Below are 19,774 nucleotides of genomic sequence, written 5' to 3' on the forward strand. Positions count from 1 at the left end.
TCTGCAACCTATTTCTGGGACTTGTCTGCTCTGCCTTGAATAAGGTCTGGGTGGGGTCTTGCTGGGGAATGCTCTGTTCGGAGACTTTCCCAGTGATGCCCCCCCCCCTTCTTGGTACTGCTTACTCCTGAGTAGCCAGACTTCTCTCTCTTACTACATTTTTGTTTTTAATCTTTTTAAATCAATCCTGTGAGCTACTCAAGAGTCTCTGAAAAATTGCAGCAGCGAACAAACACATTGATCTTTCTTTTATTTATTTTTTTCAATTGGAGGAGAAATAATTACTTTTCTTGTTCTTGATAGATTGAAAATACCTTTCTTAGGGTATAGCGACACCCTTAGCCATGCCATGGAAACGTGTCCCTTTCACTTATTACAGAAACGATCGGCTTGGGGAAGGTAAGGACTGTTTCTGCATGGACTCACTTATTTTTTAATGCGGAGAATTATGCAGCCTTCGGGTTCCGCAATAACAGAGCAGAATGGGTGGGTCTGATCAGAAAAATCCCCTCAGTGTCTGTCAGAAAATGAAAATCCCTGCTACATTGTCATGATCAGAATGATCTATGATGCCCTTTTAGGAGGCCCAAGGGCTGCAATTCTTACACAACTGGACAATGTCATGTTGAGAAGTTAGACCATATATATTCTCCTTTCCCTCCCCCTGTTCTGTACTTCTCCCTGTTACCAAACAACCTCTCTGCAGCCCTTGAGGCTAGACATATAAACACAAAATGCCCCCTGAAAACAGTTGGTATGTTCCGGTTGTGTAGTGGCTGAATAAACTTGATTTATTGAGCCACTTATGGCCTATGGCTGCATATAAACCCAATCAGTAAATTATGAATTCAAACTGAATAAAAACCAGCAGAAGTGATGTGACCCTTAGAAGCATTGCCAGTTAGATGTATTTAATCAGCCTTAATCATCATTCACACAGTGTATCTTGAGAATGTGAGGGAAAGGGAAGACCAGACATTATTTGGCTTAGTTTAATCCTGGCTTATTATTTAAATTTGTGGATTAAAGAAGCATGAATCTCGCCACTTCTGTACTCATAGTTCACAAATCAAAAATTACATATCACGGCGAGCCACAATTAAGTTGATGATATGCATGGTGGCTTAGCATAGAGTTGGAAACCCACAAGCCATGTTCAGTATCCCATTGCCCCATTGCATCTCCCAAGAATTTTGTCAAGGATGAAAATCTGTTTTGCTACTTAAATCACCTCAACCCTGCAAAGTTTTGGCAGTGAAATTATGGTGGACAACCAATTAAATATGAGCCAATAATCTGCAGCTGCAGCCAAAAAAGCCTATGCAATTCTAAGTTGCATTAACAGAGGGATACAATCAGGATCAAGTGAGGTATTAATACCACTCTATAAAGCCTTAGTAAGATCACACCTAGAATACTGGATCCAGTTTTGGTCACCACACTATAAAAAAGGATATTGAGACTCTAGAAAAAGTGCAGAGAAGAGCAACCAGGATGATTAGGGGACTGGAGGATAAAACATACGATGAATAGTTGCAGGAACTGGGCATGGCTAGTCTAGTGAAGAGAAGGACCAGGGGAGACATGAGAGCAGTCTTCCAATATTTGAGGGGCTGCCACAGAGAGGAGGGGGTCAAGCTGTTTTCCAAAGCACCTGAAGGCCAGACAAGGAATAATGGATGGAAATTAAACAAGGAGAGATTCAACCTAGAAATAAGGAGGAACTTTCTGATAGTGAGAACAATCAACCAATGGAAATGAAGTTGCCTTCGGAAGTTGTGAGAGCTTCATCACTTGAGACTTTCAAGAAGAGATTGGACTGCCATTTGTCAGAAATGGTGTAGGGTCTCCTTCTTGGGTGGGGGGTTGGACTAGATGACCTTAAAGGTCCCCTCCGATTCTGTTAATTTGTAATCTGTAGTCTTTGAAGAGCATATAATTGGAAAATACAATTATGTACTCCCACATTCCTCTTTTTTTCATCTAGTAGGATAATCTGAGAAAAAAAAGCAATTGCATTCCTTTTACATAAAGGAATAAACAGGCTAGAAATGTTCTGAAAACAGTCCAGTGTCATTAGCAGTGGAAAATCAAAATGCCAATTAAAATTATGCCTTCAAAATACAATTTGGTTAGAATACCTTGGATGAGTCTGCTAATCCAAGGCAGGGTGAAACGAGGCCATCTAAAAAGGAGTATTAACGGATCCACTGGAGATATAAACCAGTAGATGCCATTAAAACAAATTAGTAAGCACTGTTTCACAGAATTATCTTTTCAGTGTGCCCCCTTCTTCTGAGGCATTTGATGTATTTTCATGATCGTTGTTTTACTACATTGCCAAGGCCACACAACTAACTTAAAAACTTATTTTTCCTCTCATTATGTTTCCTAGATATGTCGTTGACTTCTTCCTTGTGGTTACCCAGTTGGGCTTTTGTAGTGTTTATTTTGTATTCTTAGCTGAAAATATGAAACAAGTAAGTGCAACAAATATTGTTTGGATGTGTGTTATGTTCTTGCCCCCTGTTCATCTCATCTGTGGTTTTTCTTCATACTGCGTTCTCCTCTAAATGTCCTTGACTGCTCTTCAAAAGCTTCTTGCTTTCCTAGAAAGGAGTAGCTCAAATTTCTAAAAGATGCATCGTGGTTCTAATTCATTCCCTTAGTTAGCATAGAATAGAATAGAGTTGGAAGGGACCTTGGAGGTCTTCTAGTCCAACTCCCAGCTTCAGACAAATGATGATCCAAATGTTTCTTAAAAACTTCCAGTGTTGGACCATTCACAACTTCTGGAGGCAAGCTGTTCCACTGATTAATTGTTCTAACTGTCAGGAAATTTCTCCTTAGTTCTAGATTGCTTCTCTCCTTGATTAGTTTCCATTCATTGTTTCTTATCCTGCCTTCAGGTGCTTTGGAAAATAAGCTTGATTCCCTCTTCTTTGTGGCAGCTCCTTAATATATTGGAACACTGCGATCATGTCACCCCTAGTCCTTCTTTTCATCAAACTAGACATACCCGATTCCAGCAATCGTTCTTTATATGTTTTAGCCTCCAGTCCCCTAATCATCTTGGTTAATTGGTTCTCTTAATTCAACCATACTTACAGTATATCACAGAAGTGAGTGCACCCCCTCACATTTTGTAAATATTTTAAGTGTAACTTTTCATGTGATAACACTGAAGAAAGACAGTTGGCTACAATGTAAAGTAGTGAGTATACAGCTTGTATAACAGTGTAAACGTGCTGTCCCCTCAAAATAACGCAACACACATTTAGTTTAATGTCTAAACTGGTGGCAACAAAAGTGAGTACACCCCTATGTGATAATGTCCAAATTTTGAGGGGACAGCACATTTACACTGTTATACAAGCTGTATACTCACTACTTTACATTGTACACAAGTGTCATTTCTTCAGTGTTATCACATGAAAAGTTACACTTAAAATATTTACAAAATGTGGGGGGGGGGGGTGTACTCACTTCTGTGATATACTGTATGTTTATTTCTGGGCATCCTATTTCCAGAAGGACACTGACTGAGGAAGTTCAGAAGAGGTAACAAAAACAATTCAGGGACTTGAGGACATGACCTACGAGGAGCTACTGGAAGAATTTTGGAATGTTTAATTTGAAAATGAGCTCTGGGCAGACGTGATAGTTGTGCTTAGGTAGATAAAGAGAAGCTCTGGATGAGACAGCCAAGAACTTTATGGCTACAGAAGCTGGGCCCAGAAATAATGAATGCAGGCTGCAGCTGCTTAGATTGTGTTTAAATATAAGGAAAGACTTTATAGGAACATGAAGGCCCGGTTTGTGGGGGCAATAAGCTGACTTTATATAAAATATACAAAAGTATGAAGGCTATTGCTTAACGCTTTGTAAGCCGCGAAGGTGAAATAGCTGGAACTTTTGGAGTAAGTCAGAAATACAGGAGCGCCAAAGAATTGAGGCCTTTGAACTATGATGCCGGAGAAGATTATTGAGAGTCCCTTGGGCTGCAAGGAGATCAAACCTGTCATTCCTAGAGGAGATCAATCCTGACTGCTCTTTAGAAGGCCAGATCCTGAAGATGAAACTCAAATACTTTGGCCACCTAACGAGAAAGAAGGTTGAACTCTCCGGAGAAGAGCCTAATGCTGGGAAGGTTGAGGGCAAAAGAAGAAGGGGACGACAGAGAACGAGATGGCTGGATGGAGTCACTGAAGCAGTAGGCGTGAGCTTAAATGGACTCCAGAGGATGGCAGAGGACAGGAAAACCTGGAGGAATGTTGTCCATGGCCTCGCGATGAGTCGGACATGACTTTGCAACTAACAACAACAACAATGCAGAGGGATACAATCAAGATGAAGTGAGGTACTAATACCACTCTATAAAGCCTTAGTAAGACCACACCTAGAGTACTGGATCCAGTTTTGGTCACCACACTATAAAAAAGATTTGAGACTCTAGAAAAAGTGCAGAGAAGAGCAACCAGGATGATTAGGGGACTGGAGACTAAGTCTCCGGAGAAGGGCGGCATATAAATCAAAATAAAATAAAATAATAATAATAAAAAAGGCAAATATACATGTCCCAATAATGTTGCAAGATCCAATCTAGGTTGGTCACTGGGACCAGAGGTTTAGCCTTCCACGTTTTGAGATTCGTGCTGGAGCCCATCCTCAGGGAACTTCTCTCTAGCAGAGTGTGTGCTTTGGGTTATTCTCTGTGTGGTATTTATATGGTGCCTGGCTGTGTGTGGCTTTTTAGTTGTTGATTGGGGTGCAATGGCCGGCTATGAAGTTGTCGTCTTAAAAATTTCTGGGGGATGCTCAGTTTATGGAGTTTGTGGGTTCTTGATCTGTTGGAGTATTTTAGTAGAGTCTGTACAGGCATCTCTCATGGATTGTATAACTGGTTTCCTGTGCACTGCAGAGTGTTGTACTAGATCAGTGATTTTCGGTCTTGCAACTTTAAGATGCATGGACTTCAACTCCCAGAATCCCCCTAGCCACAATAGGTTGCCAAGATTGAAAAACACTGGATTAGATGATACTTGTAGTCCCTCCAACTCTACATTTTTATAGTACAGGGTAGTGGTTGCTGGCTTTCATTTGTAAAGCTGTGTTGGATATGTCCAGTGAAGAGAAGGACCAGGGGAGGCATGATAGCAGCCTTCCAATATTTGAGGGGCTGCCACAGAGAGGAGGGGGTCAAGCTATTTTCCAAAGCACCTGAAGGCCAGACAAAAAATAATGGATGGAAACTGAAGAAGGAGAGATTCAACCTAGAAATAAGGAGAAATGTTCTGACAGTGAGAGCCATCAACCAATGGAACAGAAGTTGCCTTCAGAAGTTGGAGCTTCATCAGTGGAAGCTTTCAAGAAGAGATTGGACTGCCATTTGTCAGAAACGGTATAGGGTCTGTTTGGGTGGGGGGTTGGACTAGATGACCTACAAGGTCCCTTCCAACTCTGTTAATCTGTATCTATCTATGTTTGATGTGTTGAGTTATTTCTAAACAATAATAAAGGTGAAATACGAATAAATAAATGTAAACATAAATTAACATGAATATAAGCTGGCTAGAATCATTGAAAGTCACATGGCCTCTAAATCATATACATAAATACCCAAACTGAATTTTGCAAACAAACAAAAATTGAACGTGGCTGCATCAAAACTGGGACTGCATCAAAACATGAGAATTTCCCACTTGCTTCGCTAAAAATCTAAATGGGATTGGGGACCTGATCTAGATACTCATTTTCAACAGTAGGGGGAGCCCAATTCTTTCAGCTGCTGGTTGTAATTCTATTTTCTTGTTAAAACGGCATCTTCACCCTGCAAAAAAATCACATGTACCGGTATGTAAGAAAATTAGTCGGGATAACCAATTATTGATCATGATCAATCTCTTTTATATTAACATTAGTAGCTGTTACTCAGAACCAAGAAAGCTTGCGTTCTTTGCAGTGATCCTTTTGTGCTGTTTGGCACTCCTTCGTGATTTTGTCATGTTCCCTTCACGTATCTTGCTGCAGCAGTTTCCAGATTTATGTTTTCCTGGAGGGTGACAAGCTGAGAAAAGCAGGTTTACTTTGTTCACACATAACACGCAAATAAAACAATAAGCTGGTTAGATTAGCATAGTCCATGTCAGGGGTGAAATCCAGCAGGTTCTGGAGAACCGGTAGCGGAAATTTTGAGCAGTTGGGAGAACCGGCAAATATCACCTCTGGCTGGCCCCAGAGAGGGGTGGGAATGGAGATTTTGCAATATCTTTCCCCCAGGAGGGGAGGGAATGGGGATTTTGCAGTATCCTTCTCCTGGAGTGGGGTGGGAATGGAGATTTTGCAGTATCCTTCCCCTGCCACGCCCACCAAGCCACGCCCACAGAACCGGTAGGGAAAAATTTTGGATTTCACCCCTGGTCCATGTGGCCTGGTTCACACATTGCACTAAGCTATATTCTTGTTTTAATTGTATTTAGAGATTCATACAACCTTGTCTTGATTTTCTTTCCTGGTGGGCTCCAGTCTCTATGGTTGGTCTGATCCTAACTGAGAGATGGTCAGTTTTTCTATGAATGCCTCTGGTTTGATTCTTTTACTCTTCTTATCTTGAGTCCTATTTTAACAAGCTAGTAAAAAAAAAAGAGTGATAAAGTAGCATAAAGCAGGGGTGTCAAACTCAATTTCATTGAGAGCCCCTTCAGGGTTGTGTTTGACCCTGGGGTGGGTTCTACTTACCTTTACTACCGGTTCGTAACGGGATCTGCATGCGCAGATTGCTGATGACAACATCCGGGGCAGTGGGCGGGGCCTCCCGCCAGTTTTATTACCAGTTCTTGCGAACTGGTCCGAACCGGGGGCAACCCACCACTGGCTTGACCTCACAGGCCCGGGTGGGCGTGGCCAGGGTAGGGGTGGCCAGCTTGATGTCACTTGTGTCGGGGGCGCCTGTGGTGGCCCGAGTGCTCCGCCAGCAAAAACGGAGCTTGCAGGAGGCCGTCACAGCCGAAAACGGAGCCCGGGTGGGACGTGCATGGCCCTCCCGAGCTCTGTTTTTGCTGGTAGAGGCATTGCAGGCCGGTCCTTTTACTGTTTCCAGGGTGGCTCTGCGGCCCAGATCTAAGCACCCCATGGGCCTTGAGTTTGACACCCCTGGAGTAAAGCACAGGGGTGAAATCCAGCAGGTTCTGACAGGTTCTGGAGAACCTGGTAGCGGAGAACCAGCAAATACCACCTCTGGCTGGCCCCAGAGGGGGGTGGGAATGGAGATTTTGCAATATCCTTCCCCTAGGAGTGGAGAGGGAATAGGGATTTTGCAGTATCCTTCCCCTGGAGTGGGGTGGGAATGGAGATTTTGCAGTATCCTTCCACTGCCACACCCACCAAGCCACACCACGTCCACCAAGCCACGCCTACAGAAGCGGTAGTAAAAAAATTTGGATTTCACCACTGGTAAAGCATCTGCATATGTAAGAAGAAAAACGGCAATAGCGCTGTTCTTCGGTAGCGATAAAACCTCTGATCTAAGAGATCTATGCATGCTGCAGGATAAAGCAATTAAAACATTTAAAGATGATAATTTACAGCCCTTCAAGTACCAAATGCAATTTTGAAATGGTGCCCTCCGTTAATCAAAGCAACCCTACAGTAAGGGATAAAATCTCCTTTGTGGATTTTGAAGAAGTGGGAGAAGAGAGTATTGATGCTTTTGAATTTTGATGTTGGAGAAAAATCCTGAGAGAACTGTGGGATAGTCAGGGAAACAAGCCAGTGGATCGTCAAACAAATGATTCAAAGTTTTCACGCGAGACACAAGTGACTAGTTTCAAGTTTCAAGTTTATTAGATTTCTATACCGCCCTTCTCCCGAAGGACTCAGGGACTCAGGACTCAGTACAGCCATATTAAAACACATAAATTTATAAAATTTAAAACCAAATTAAAATCAATATATAAAATTGGCCCGCAAATTTAAAACACATATACACCCACAATAAAATTCATATTAGGCCAGTCCGGCTTGCTGGAACAGGAGGGTCTTAAGGGCGCGGCGAAAAGTACGTAGGTTGGGGCTAAGACGGAGCTCTAGGGGAAGCTCATTCCAGAGGTCTGGTGCCCCCACAGAGAAGGCTCTCCCCCTGGTGTCGCCAGTCGACTAGGCTCAAATTCTCCTACTTTGGACACATTAGAGGTAATTCTCGACCTGCAACAGTTCATTTAGTGACCGTTCAAAGTTACAATGGCAGTGAAAAAATGTGACTTATGACAATGACAGTCTACATACTTATGACCATTGCAGCATCCCCAGGGTCACGTAGACTTACATTCAGATGCTTGACAACTGGTTCATATTTATGACGGTTGTTGCAGTGTCCCGGAGTCGTGTGATTCCCCTTTTGCGACCTTCTGACAAGCAAAGTCAAAGGGGAAGCCAGATTCACTTAACAACCGTGTTACTAATTTAACAACTGCAGTGATTCACTTAACAAATGGGGCAAAAAAAAAGTCATAAAGTGGGACAAATTACTATTTACTAAATGAATACGCCACCTGACTCTCAGTGATTCTGGGCAATTTGCAAATGGTTATAAAGCATTAAAACATATTTGAAATATCAGTAGGGTGGGGCCCGTTCAAATCTTGGGGGAAACTTCAACCCCCCACCCTCCCATTACAATTTTTCTTTTCCTGAGTTACCGGCCTGTCATAATGAAATTGTGCACCAAGAGATTAATTTTTTTAATGTAAAAAAATCTACTTATCCTGACTAGGTGGCTCAGTGGCTAAGACGCTGAGCTTGTCGATCAGAAAGGTAGGCAGTTTGGCGGTTCGAATCCCTAGTACAGGTTTCCTGCGTGAGCAGGGGGTTGGACTAGATGACCTCCCAGATCCTTTCCAACTCTGTTACTGTTATTTGGTGAAAAAAGTATATAGTCTGGAGTGTTATAGCCACAGTGACTGTAGGTCCTTTATTTTTGAAAACAAAACTTTTATCTCTTTATTTTGGTCATTTAACTTTTACCATACAAATGGTGTTACTAACTAGTCCGATGCATTAATCTTTGTTAATACATGCTTAGTTTTTCATAGTTTTTCATGTTTTTAGATATGTTTTAATTAAAATATGCATTTTTCTTGGTTTTGCTTTTGAGTTTGTCTTTGTATAAAGCAAAGATAAGCAATTCGTTTTAATCTTTATGAAGCTCTTCTGGATTTGTCCTTTCGTCAGGTTGGTTTTTTTTGCCCCAAGAAAATATGTCACCATGGTTACAGGCAGGGGTGGGCTTCAAAAATTTTAGCAAGGGGTTCTCTGCCCGGTTGCTGGGTGGGCATAGCCATGGTGGCTGTGGCCTAGTTGTCCTCCTGCACCATGGCGGGGGGGGGGGGGGCGTTTTTGCCCGCCCTGGGCTCTGGAGGCTTTCCTCGAACCTCTCGGAGGGCGAAAATGGCCTCCCCAGGCTCTGGAGGCCCTCTGGAGGCTGGAAACAGGCCCATTTCCAGCCTTCCTGAACTTCCAGCAGCCTAGTTTTTCGCCCTCCCTGAGCCTCCGCACGCACCCTGCACTTACCTGCATCCAAAATGGGCCATGTGGGGACTCCTGGGAGGGGAGGAGAGGGGTGGGCAGGGCCAGCCAGGAGTGGGATTTGGGGATTCTCCGAACTGCACAGAATCTTAGCTAGAGGTTCTCCCAAACCCCTGCGAACCCCCAGAAACCCACTCCTGGTTACAGGTAATCCTTGACATGAATAACAATAATAGAGCCTTCCATGATGGCTAGTTGGTCATGATGGTTGTTTTTATGACCTCGTTTGTGGTCATTGTTACGTGAACACAGTATTCGTAATGCAACCACTTTAGTTGCAAAACGGATGCTACAGTTCTAAAACGAATCCATGATTTGCAATGGGCAATGGTGGTGTCACAACCAGACGTTAAGTGCTGCTTTTTGGCAAAACCATGACAAAATGCAGTCAAATGACCATGGATAAATGTGGCTGTGTCACCAAAAGTGCCTAGAGTGTGGTCATGTGACCACAGAAGAGGCCTGACCATTGAAACTTTGGAACAGGGTTTTTAAATCATTTTTCTTTTTATTTCTTTTATATTGTGTGTTTATGTCCTTGTAAGACGCTTTGAGTCGCCATGTGTGAGTAGGCGGCAATATAAATTTTCTAAATAAATAAAATAATAAAATAATAAATGAATAAATAATATAAAATAATAAAATAAAATAAAATAATAAAATAAAATAAAATAAAATAAATAAAATAATAAAACAACAAAACAAAAGAAAAGAAAAGAAAAGAAGAAAAGAAAAGAGAAAAGAAAAGAAAGGAAAGAAAAGAAAAGAAAAGAAAAGAAAAGAAAAGAAAAGAAAAGAAAAGAAAAGAAAACATAAGGGTCTCCTTGCTGGTATGTTGGCTTTTACCCTGACCTTCTGTTAGGTCTAATAATGCAAAATCCTGGCTAATAATGTTTACTATTCTATTGTAATGAAAAACAGTGGGATCCCGAAGAGCCTTAATAGCATATAGTGCCTGCCAAATGATACCAGATGTTTATGCAATAAAATATTTCCCACGCTCAAATAGTTGTTCAAATTACTTCAGGTAATTATTAGGGAGACCCCGTGGAGCAACCCTATTATCCCTGTGGTTTAATAGAGAATAGATTTAAAAGTCTAAAATGTTTTTTTTTTCTTTTTCTTTTGGGTGGAGTGATTAACATTGGACAAAGCTGCAGGAGACTTTGAATTGGATGTCTTATTCCTAGCAGTCATCTCTGTTCCTATAGGCTGGTATCATCCTTTTTTTATTTTATTTTTTTATTTTTAAGATTGGAGGGAGCTCTTAAAGGAAATTGCAATTCGAAGCCAAACCCTTTTTAAAAAAAGAAATGTAAGACAGTTTACAGTGTTCATAGTTCTTCCTGTGTGAATCTTGAATCTTATTATGGGAGAATCGAAATACTACTGAAATTCCTGTCTGAGAGTGAAGGTTTGTTCTCCCAGCTTGTGGGTTGATTTCTGAATGTTTTGTTACCAGGCTTTGTAACTGTCAGGATTCCGACAGATGCCCTAATTAAACCATGACCCTCGAGCCAAGCTTCAAAAGAAATCCAGTTATTTATTAAGAGCAACATGTCGGCAGGTACCCAAGTGAAGCCAGCTCTGCCCCACGTAATTTACGGCCCAATTATGACCCTGTTTCCCCACTCCTCCCAGGGTGTGCCCTAAATCACATTCTCCAATGGAGCAATTTCGTGGGCTGTAGAGATTACGCCCCTCCGGCTGCTGCAGGTAACCTGGGATACAGCCTTGAGAAAGGTATGCGTGGAATGTGCTTCTGGTTGTGACTGCTGTGCTGCTCCATCAGTTTCCACCCCCTCTCCTGCCTATAGCAACTCGAGAGCAGGCCAGGGATGCTTTGCAAGTTGACAGCCAAGTTTAGGAGATGTCTTCAGCCGAGTTTAGGAGATGTCAGTGTTCTTCTGTTTATAAGGGCTTTAAGTGTGGGTGTGTCGAGTGGGGGTCTTGTGATGGGTCAGCTGTGAGCCATCAGTGAGTCTTGTGATGGGATTTGTCAAGGGTCTTGTGATAAGGAGATTACATCAGATCAGGGTCATTGGGAGGTGAACCGGATGTGGGGGTTTGCGTGGATTGGTTGAGGGTCACTGCTGTCTCTGGTTGGCTGCGTGGTTGATTTGGATTCTGAGGAGTTTGTAGGCTGGTTGTACAGTAGTGGCCAAAATTGTGGAAACCTTTTGGGAAAAGTGTATTTTTGAGGTTTGATGGCTAATAACACCACTTTTTTTTGGTATTTCAAGATAATCATATTCCACTGCTGGAATAGTTTGGGAATAGCTCAAACCTTAACCCAATCTGGAAAATCTATGGAGCCGACTCAAGAAACTTGTTAGTCAGAAGCGACCCAGCAATAAATCACAGTTAATAGGAGTAATCATTCAATCTTGGTTTCGCATGATAACAGCTGCAGAACTAAAAGACTTGGATCACTCCATGGGAAGACGTTGTAAGACTGTAATTCATGCTAAAGGTTACCCAACTAAGTATTATTTTATTTTTTTATTTTATTTTATTAAATTTATATACCGCCCTACTCCCGAAGGACTCAGGGCGGTGAACAGCCAAAAAGATAAAACACACAGATTATAAAATTTAAAACAGTATAAAAACGTATTAAACAATTTGGCCTGAGACAAATTAAAACATCCCCATATTTAAAAACAGATTTAAAATTACTCATATACCATTTAAAAGGGAAAGTTAGGCCAGGCCAGCCTGTTGGAATAAAAAGGTCTTGAGGGCGTGGCGGAAGGTGCGTAAATCTGGGATCCTCCGTATCTCCAGGGGGAGCTCATTCCAGATAACAGGTGCCCCCACAGAGAAGGCTCTCCCCCTGGGGGCCGCCAGCTGACACTGTTTGGCCGACGGCACCCTGAGGAGCCCCTCTCTGTGAGAGCATTAATTAATTCTATGAATTCCGCTTGCTGCAAGCCAGTTGTGAAGCACATCAGTGGTGAGACAATGATAAATGTAAGCATGGGCGCAAAACTAATTTTTTTTTACACTGTCATCACTTCACACGGTTGTTAAGCTAGTCAGTCATAAAACGAAGACTTCCTGTAATGCTCACAATGCTAGATGTGCTAATCTCTCTCTCTTCTCTTTCTCTTTGCTTAATTTACGTCAGGTTTGTGAAGGATACGCTCAAATGAAATCATATGCTACGAATACCACAGGAATCGCCGGCCCCTCAGACAGAAGGACCATCGATTTGAGATTATACATGTTGTGTTTCCTTCCATTTGTAATCTTCTTGGTTTTCATTCGAGATCTTAAGCATCTGTCTGTGTTCTCATTCCTGGCAAATTTAGCCATGGCTGTCAGCTTGATCATTATTTATCATTATGTTATAGAGGTGAGTAGCAATAGCGCTTAGACTTATATACCGCTTCACAGTGCTTTACAGTTTAGTTTAGTTTACTTTAGTTTATTTTAGTTGGTTTGGTTTGGTTTACTTTACTTTTCTTTACTTTAATGCAGGGGTGAAATGTAAAATTTGTTACTACTAGTTCTGTGGGCGTGGCTTGGTGGGGGGTAATGTGACTGGGTGGGCGTGGCCAATTTTTTTTTTTAAACTTTTCAAAGCATTTTTTCTAATGCTTTGAAAAGCCTCTCTGCCGATCAGGCAACTCAGCTGGGATCGTCAGAGACTTTTCAAAGCATTTTTTTTACTTCTTCGGCCAAGAGGTTGCAGAAATGCTTTGAAAAGCCTCTGACGATCCCAGCTGAGCCGCGCGATCATCAGAGGCTTTTTTTTTTTACTTTTAAAAGAATTTTTTCGTCGGAAGAGGTTGTAGAAAAAATGCTTTTAAAAGTAAAAAAAAAAATGCCTCTGATGATCGTGCGGCTTAGCTGGGCATGGGGGGAGGGACGCACAGGGATTTTTGCTACCGGTTCTCCGAACCACCCGCCGCCATCACTACCGGATCTGGCGATCCGGTCCGAACTGGGAGCATTTCACCCTGCTTTAATGTCATTGCACCACATACAACGCAATTAATTGCCATCTTCAGTGTGCATTATACATAAAAAATACAGCAAAAATACACATCCTTCACATTCTATACAATTGAATCGAAAACTCCCTGATATACCGCTTTATATACCGCTTCACAGTGCTTTACAGGCCTCTCTAAGCGGTTTACAGAGTCAGCCTATTGCCTCCAACAATCTGGGTTCTCATTTTACCGTCCTTGGAAGGCTGGAAGGCTGAGTCAACCTTGAGCTGGTCAGGATCGAACTCCTGGAGTGAGTCGGAAGTATTTCTCCCCTGTTTCGTTTTTCAGTGTCACATTTGGTTGAGTTCTGCCCTGATCCTTTCTAATGTGAATTTGGCCCTGTGTTTCTGTACCTTCACGCAAACTCCAAGGGTGGTTGAAACTATCTCACTGGAGAAGAAAACAAGGATAAACAACTCCCGTATAGGTAGTCCTCGATTTACGACCACAATTGAGCCCAAAATTTATGTTGCTAAGTGAGACGTCTGTTAAGTGAATTACGGTTGTTCAATGAATCACTGCAGTTGTTAAATTAGTAACCCCGTTGTTAAGTGAATCTGGCTTTCCCATTGACTTTGATTGTCAGAAGGTTGCAAAAAGGGGAATCACATGACCCTGATACACTGCACTGGTTACAAATGTGAGTCTTCTCCCAAGCATTTGAGTTTTGATCATATGACCATGGGGATATTGCAATGGTCGTAGGTGTGAAAAGCGGTCATAAGTCACTTTGATCAGTGCTGTTGTAACTTTGAACAGTCACTAAAGGAACTGTTGTAAGTCGAGGACTACCTGTATGGAATTTTTAAAGGAAACTGATTTGAGTCTTTCTGATTTAGTGGCTGCAAGAGCAGAATTTTCCCCCCAAAGAAAACAACTTGACTCTGACCTTGAAATCATGAGGAATTGAGATAGGCTTGATCATATCTCATTCTACCCACTGATGATTGCATAGAATATCACTTTTGACAATTGTAAAAAATGAGATATGCTACTAATATCAATCAACCAATCAATCAATCAGAATAGAGCTGGAAGGGAACTTGGAAGTCTTCTAGTCCAACCCCCTGCTCAAACAGGAGACTCTATCACTTCAAACAAGTGACTGTCCAGTCTCTTAAAACCTCCAGTGATGAAGCACCCACAACTTCTGGAGGCAAACCATTCCACTGATTAATCGTCCTCACTGTCAGGAAGTTTATAATCATCTCCTTTTAATGACAACATAATCCCTTGCGGGGTGGAGTCTGGGCACCTGAACGGAGCTGAGTGTTTACTGGCCGGATGTCCTTCCTGTCACCAATGCGGAGTTATATTCAGCAGATATATTCTCAACGTGCCCAGAGAGAGAAATATCTGCCTCTACCTAGGATCGAACTCACAATCTCCTGATTGTGAGGCGAGGGCTCCACCTCTAAGCCACCACACCACTCATCAGGAAGTTTATAATGAATGAAGAATATCCTTCATTGGATATGATTTTGGTCATGTCGGTAGGCATTAGGTGGCCTAACTTGGCTTCTTTGGGGGAAAAAAACCTCCTGCTCTTGAAACTGAATTGGTTTAGCTACAGATCGCCACTCTTTGATTTCTCTTCCCAGGGTTTATCTGAACCTCGAAAACTGATCCTGGTGACTGGTTGGAACAAGTACCCCCTTTTCTTTGGCACAGCTATTTTTGCATTTGAAGGAATAGGAGTGGTGAGTATTTACGTTGGGGTTAAGAACTTGCCGAAGTCCTCTCAAATTCAAACATGTTTTTCTTTTCTCTTTATTGCTCTACTCTGCAATAAAAATACAGTGTTTCCCCGAAAATAAGACCGGGTCTTATATTAATTTTTGCTCCAAAAGACACATTAGGGCTTATTTTCTGGTTAGGTCTTATTTTGGGGGAAATACGGTACTAAATGCACCCATCTGGTTGACAATCTTAACTGGGGCTTATTTTGGGGGTAGGGCTTATATTACGAGCATCCTGAAAAATCATGCTGGGACTCATTTTCCGGTTAGGTCTTATTTTCGGGGAAACAAGTGTACATGCTATAAATATGTGATTCCCACTTTTAGGGGTATCCTGAGGAAAGTGATTGGGAAGCCATGTCTCTTATGTCATGCGTGAAGGGTGGAAAAAAGTTGAAGTGGGTGTGTTGTGCACAAAGGTTGTGTGTGAGAGAGAGAGAACAGAAGAAGGAGCATTAATGTCACGCCTTGCACTCTCCAGGGGCATTCATGAGAAATGATGAAAAAAAGTTTGAGATGGTAGCCGCAGCAATAAGATTAAAGCTCTACTTTTTTTTTTTTTTGACATGTTTTGTGAGAATGAGTGGATAGAAATCTCTGCAACTTGCAGCCAAGAGTCAAAATCATCTTGAACTGTCTTAAGCAGTAGATGATGATCCAATCATTGCAAAAATTGCCGCTATTTATATGTTAGAAGTTTCATGGTTAGCTTGATTGCGTTTATTTTTAATTTCATTACTGTAAATTGAGTTTATTTGAGCAACCGTAAATATTTGCGGAAGCAAATTGATGAAATAAAGAGAAGTTGTGTTTTTGCATATAAATCATAGGCAACACTTTTTTCTTCGACTTTAGCTTGGGACATTCAGCCCGGCTTATGCAGCAGTGACTGCAAATTTTGCTTCAGGAACACAGGAACATATGGAAGGGCAAGTTGGATCGGTAAACTTTGACTTTGTCTATGGAGATTCTCAGTCATCCAGGTCATGGTTGTCCCAAATGTATTTTTTTTTTCAAGAGGCAAGTGGACTTTCTGGTTTTTCTTTGAAGACTTTATTTATTTATTTATTTATTTATTTATTTATTTATTTATTTATTTATTTATTTATTTATTTATTTATTTATTTAATTTCTATACTGCCCTTCTCCCGAAGGACTCAGGGCGGTGTACAGCCTGATTAAAAGCACAAAGACAGACAAAATTTAAAAATTATTAAAATTATTAAATAATAGGCTCAATTATAAAACCCCAAATTTAAAATCCCATATTTAAAACCAATTTAAAACCAATTAAAATCTTTACATTGATAGCCCGGCCTGGCGGAACAACAAGGTTTTGAGGGCACAATGAAATACACGGAGATCAGAAATCTTACGAATTTCTGGGGGCAGTTCATTCCAAAGGGCAGGGGCTCCCACAGAGAAGGCCCTCCCCCTGGGTGTCGCCAGCCGACATAATTTGGCCGATGGCACCCTGAGGAGACCCTCTCTGTGGGAGTGGACTGGCTGGTGGGAGGCTACTGGTGGCAGAAGACGGTCTCGAAGGTATCCAGGTCCAATGCCATGGAGCATTAAAGGTGGTAACCAACACCTTGAATTGCACCCGGAAGACCACTGGGAGCCAGTGCAGCTCGCACAGGAGGGGTGTCACGTGGGCACAACGAGTTGCGCCCATAACCACCTGCGCGGCCGCATTCTGGACCAGTTGGAGCCTCCGGGTGCTTTTCAAGGGGAGCCCCATGTAGAGAGCATTACAGTAGTCCAGTCGGGAGGTGACAAGGGCGTGAGTGACTGTGCGCAAGGCGTCGCGATCCAGAAAGGGCTGCAACTGGCGAATCAGGCAAACTTGATAAAAAGCCCCCCTGGCCACGGCCGTCATATGTTCTTCTAAAGACAGCCGTGCGTCCAGGAGGACGCCCAGATTGCGAGCCCTCTCTGTGGGGGGGTAAAGACTCACCCCCAATAGTCAGCGATGGCACCAGCTGACTATATCGGGACGCCGGGAACCACAGCAACTCGGTCTTGGAGGGGTTGAGTCTGAGCCTATTTCTCCCCATCCAGACCCGTACGGCCTCCAGGCAGCGAGACATCACATCAAGGGCATCGTTTCACTTCTCATCCAAGAAGCCTCTTAACCTCTGACTGGATGGTGGGTAAACGGAAGGATTTATACTCCTTGCAGACAGCTGGTCATTTTTGCATCCTTTTAGGGAGTTGTTGAGGCCACCTGCAGGTTTATCTGCATCCTCAGGGTCACCTGAGCCTTCTTGGAATTATTGAAAGGACTGTGTTGTAGACTGAAGATAGATTTCTGTCTTACTACGCAGTCCTTTCAACAGTTCCAAGAAGATTCCACACCCATTTGCACTACTCAGGTGATCCTGACGACACAGATAAACCTCCAGGTGGCCTCAACAACTCTCTAAACTAATGCAAATGACCCGCTGTCTGCAAGGAATATAAATCCTTCCATTCCCATCCATCCAGTCAGAGCTGGAGAAACTTCTTGGATGAGAAGTGAAACGTCTTCAAAGAAAAACCAGAAATCCAGTTGCCTCTTGAAAAAAGCACCAGAGAGACTTTGACTTGGTCCTTACTCAAAGAAGTGGATTTTCAGCTTTGTGGCCTTTTAGGTTGACTTTACATTTTTTCCCTTTCCTATTTGGGCCATATTCCTATTGTTTCTTGAACAAGTGGGTGACGTTGTAATGGCTGGAGGCCATTTCATAGCTGAACTTTGGCCTACAAAATGGACAAAGACAACTAGCGCGTGTGATAAATAGTTGTCTTTTGTGTCCCTATGTGTATATATTTTTAAAACTCTTAATACACCTCCTGGAGTAACATTATGAGACCTGCTGGCACAGTGGTTTTAAACTGCAGTATTGCAGGCAAACTCTGCCCACAGCCTGGAGTTCGATCCCATCAAGGTTAACTCAGCCTTCTATCCTACAGCATAGAAAGTGGGGAAGTTTATTTATACAGGATTGATAATCCAGCAAGTGCTTTCTCTGCAGCTCCTCTTTGTTGTCCTCTGTCATCTCCCTCAAGGTTCTTCTCAAATCCCATCAAGCCTCTTTTTTCTTCAGAACTCCTTTAGGCTTAGCAAGTACCGAGTCTGCGGGAAATTATGGAACGGCGGTTTTATTCACGGAGGCTGGTGTTTTTCCTTCAGCACAAATTCATTGGGAGCCATTGACCATTGAAGAGCTGATGCTTACGTGAGATTGTTCTCGCATTTGAAGAGGCTCAGAATTGTTCAGCTGGTACAATGACATGCAGGAATTGGCTGTAACAGTGCAATTTCACACTGCGGCTCTCCAAAAATTAATATAATTTAATACGTTCGGTTCTTAAAACTAAAGCGTTTGCTTATTTGGTGGGTTTTCCTCCTAGGGTTTGGACCCCGTTTAGAGAAAGTGCTAGTCTGAATTTAAAATTTGCCTTCAAGAAACTGTCTTAATCCTGTATAGAGGTTTTGGACAGCCTTTTTAGGCAGGTTTAGGGATAACCCTGGCATCTTTTCAGTGTCATCATTTAGGTACCCTGTTTCCTCCAAAATAAGACATCCCCTGATAATAAGCCCAATTGGGCTTTTGAGTGCATGGCAATAAGGCCAAGCACTTATTTTAGGGTTCAAAAAAATATAAGACAGGGTCTTATTTTTGGGAAAACACAGTAGTTCTCCACTTACAACCACAACTGACCGCAAGTTTTCTTTTGCCAAACAAAACAGAATTTTGCCCCATTTTACAATCTTTTTTCCCATAGTTGTTAAGTGAATCACTGCAGTTATTAAATGAATCATGCAAATCTGGCCTCCCCCATTGACTTTGCTTGTTGAAAGCTGGCTGTCTTCATTTTTCACAATCTCTTTGGCTGTGGGGGGTCAATCAATTGCAATTAATCTATAGCTCCAAGCCCTCAATATAGCACTGACACTGTAGTCATTTGGCTCAGAGGTCTAGGATACTTTGGAAATAAAGGTAAAAGGTAAAGATTTTCCTGTCCAGTCATGTCCGGAGTCCTTGGTGTGGTGCTCATCTCTGTTTCTTGGCTAAGGGAGCCAGCATTGTCTGAAGATGCTTCCATGGTCATGTAGCCAGAATGGCTACCGTACTTTTTGGAGTATAAGATGAACTGCCCCCATAAAAGTGGGTGAAAATTGTGGTGTGTTTTATACACTGAATGTTGCTGAAGCCCTGCCCACCCGCCGGCCCCCACCCGCTGGCCATTTTCAGCCTCCATGTGTTGTGTTTTTGGCCTCCACATGCCCCATTTTAGACACATTCCAGATTGCAGGGATCACCACAGCACATCACCATCAATTGCCACCTCTGCGTGTTGCGTTTCTGGCCTCTGCACCCCCCGTCTTTGGTCTCCTTGCATCGCATTTTCAGCCGGTTCCAGGCGAGGATCAGCGGGTGGCGGCAGTGATCCCCACTGCCTGGA

General features: G+C 42.5%; 1 protein-coding gene across 2 annotated transcripts in view; it reads left to right on the forward strand.

Moving 5' to 3' along the window:
* Positions 1-334: 334 nt before the first annotated feature.
* Positions 335-19,774, forward strand: part of SLC36A4 (solute carrier family 36 member 4) — a 36,828-nt gene continuing 17,388 nt past the window's right edge. Inside the window, exons 1-6 of one of the 2 annotated variants that reach the window (XM_070944008.1) lie at positions 335-399; positions 2,396-2,484; positions 5,358-5,401; positions 10,610-10,629; positions 12,787-12,940; positions 15,185-15,283. In XM_070944008.1, the coding sequence (XP_070800109.1) occupies positions 350-399; positions 2,396-2,484; positions 5,358-5,401; positions 10,610-10,629; positions 12,787-12,940; positions 15,185-15,283 (456 nt within the window). In that variant the 5' untranslated portion in view covers positions 335-349. Of the gene's footprint in view, positions 400-2,395; positions 2,485-5,357; positions 5,402-10,609; positions 10,630-12,712; positions 12,941-15,184; positions 15,284-19,774 lie in introns of both variants that reach the window. The other variant, XM_070944007.1, reaches the window with a different exon arrangement.

The sequence above is a fragment of the Pituophis catenifer genome, unplaced genomic scaffold (assembly GCF_029215685.1).
Source record: "Pituophis catenifer annectens isolate HBS135680 unplaced genomic scaffold, rPitCat1.0.hap2 SCAF_4, whole genome shotgun sequence".
In the NCBI taxonomy this organism is placed as follows: Eukaryota; Metazoa; Chordata; class Lepidosauria; order Squamata; family Colubridae; genus Pituophis; species Pituophis catenifer.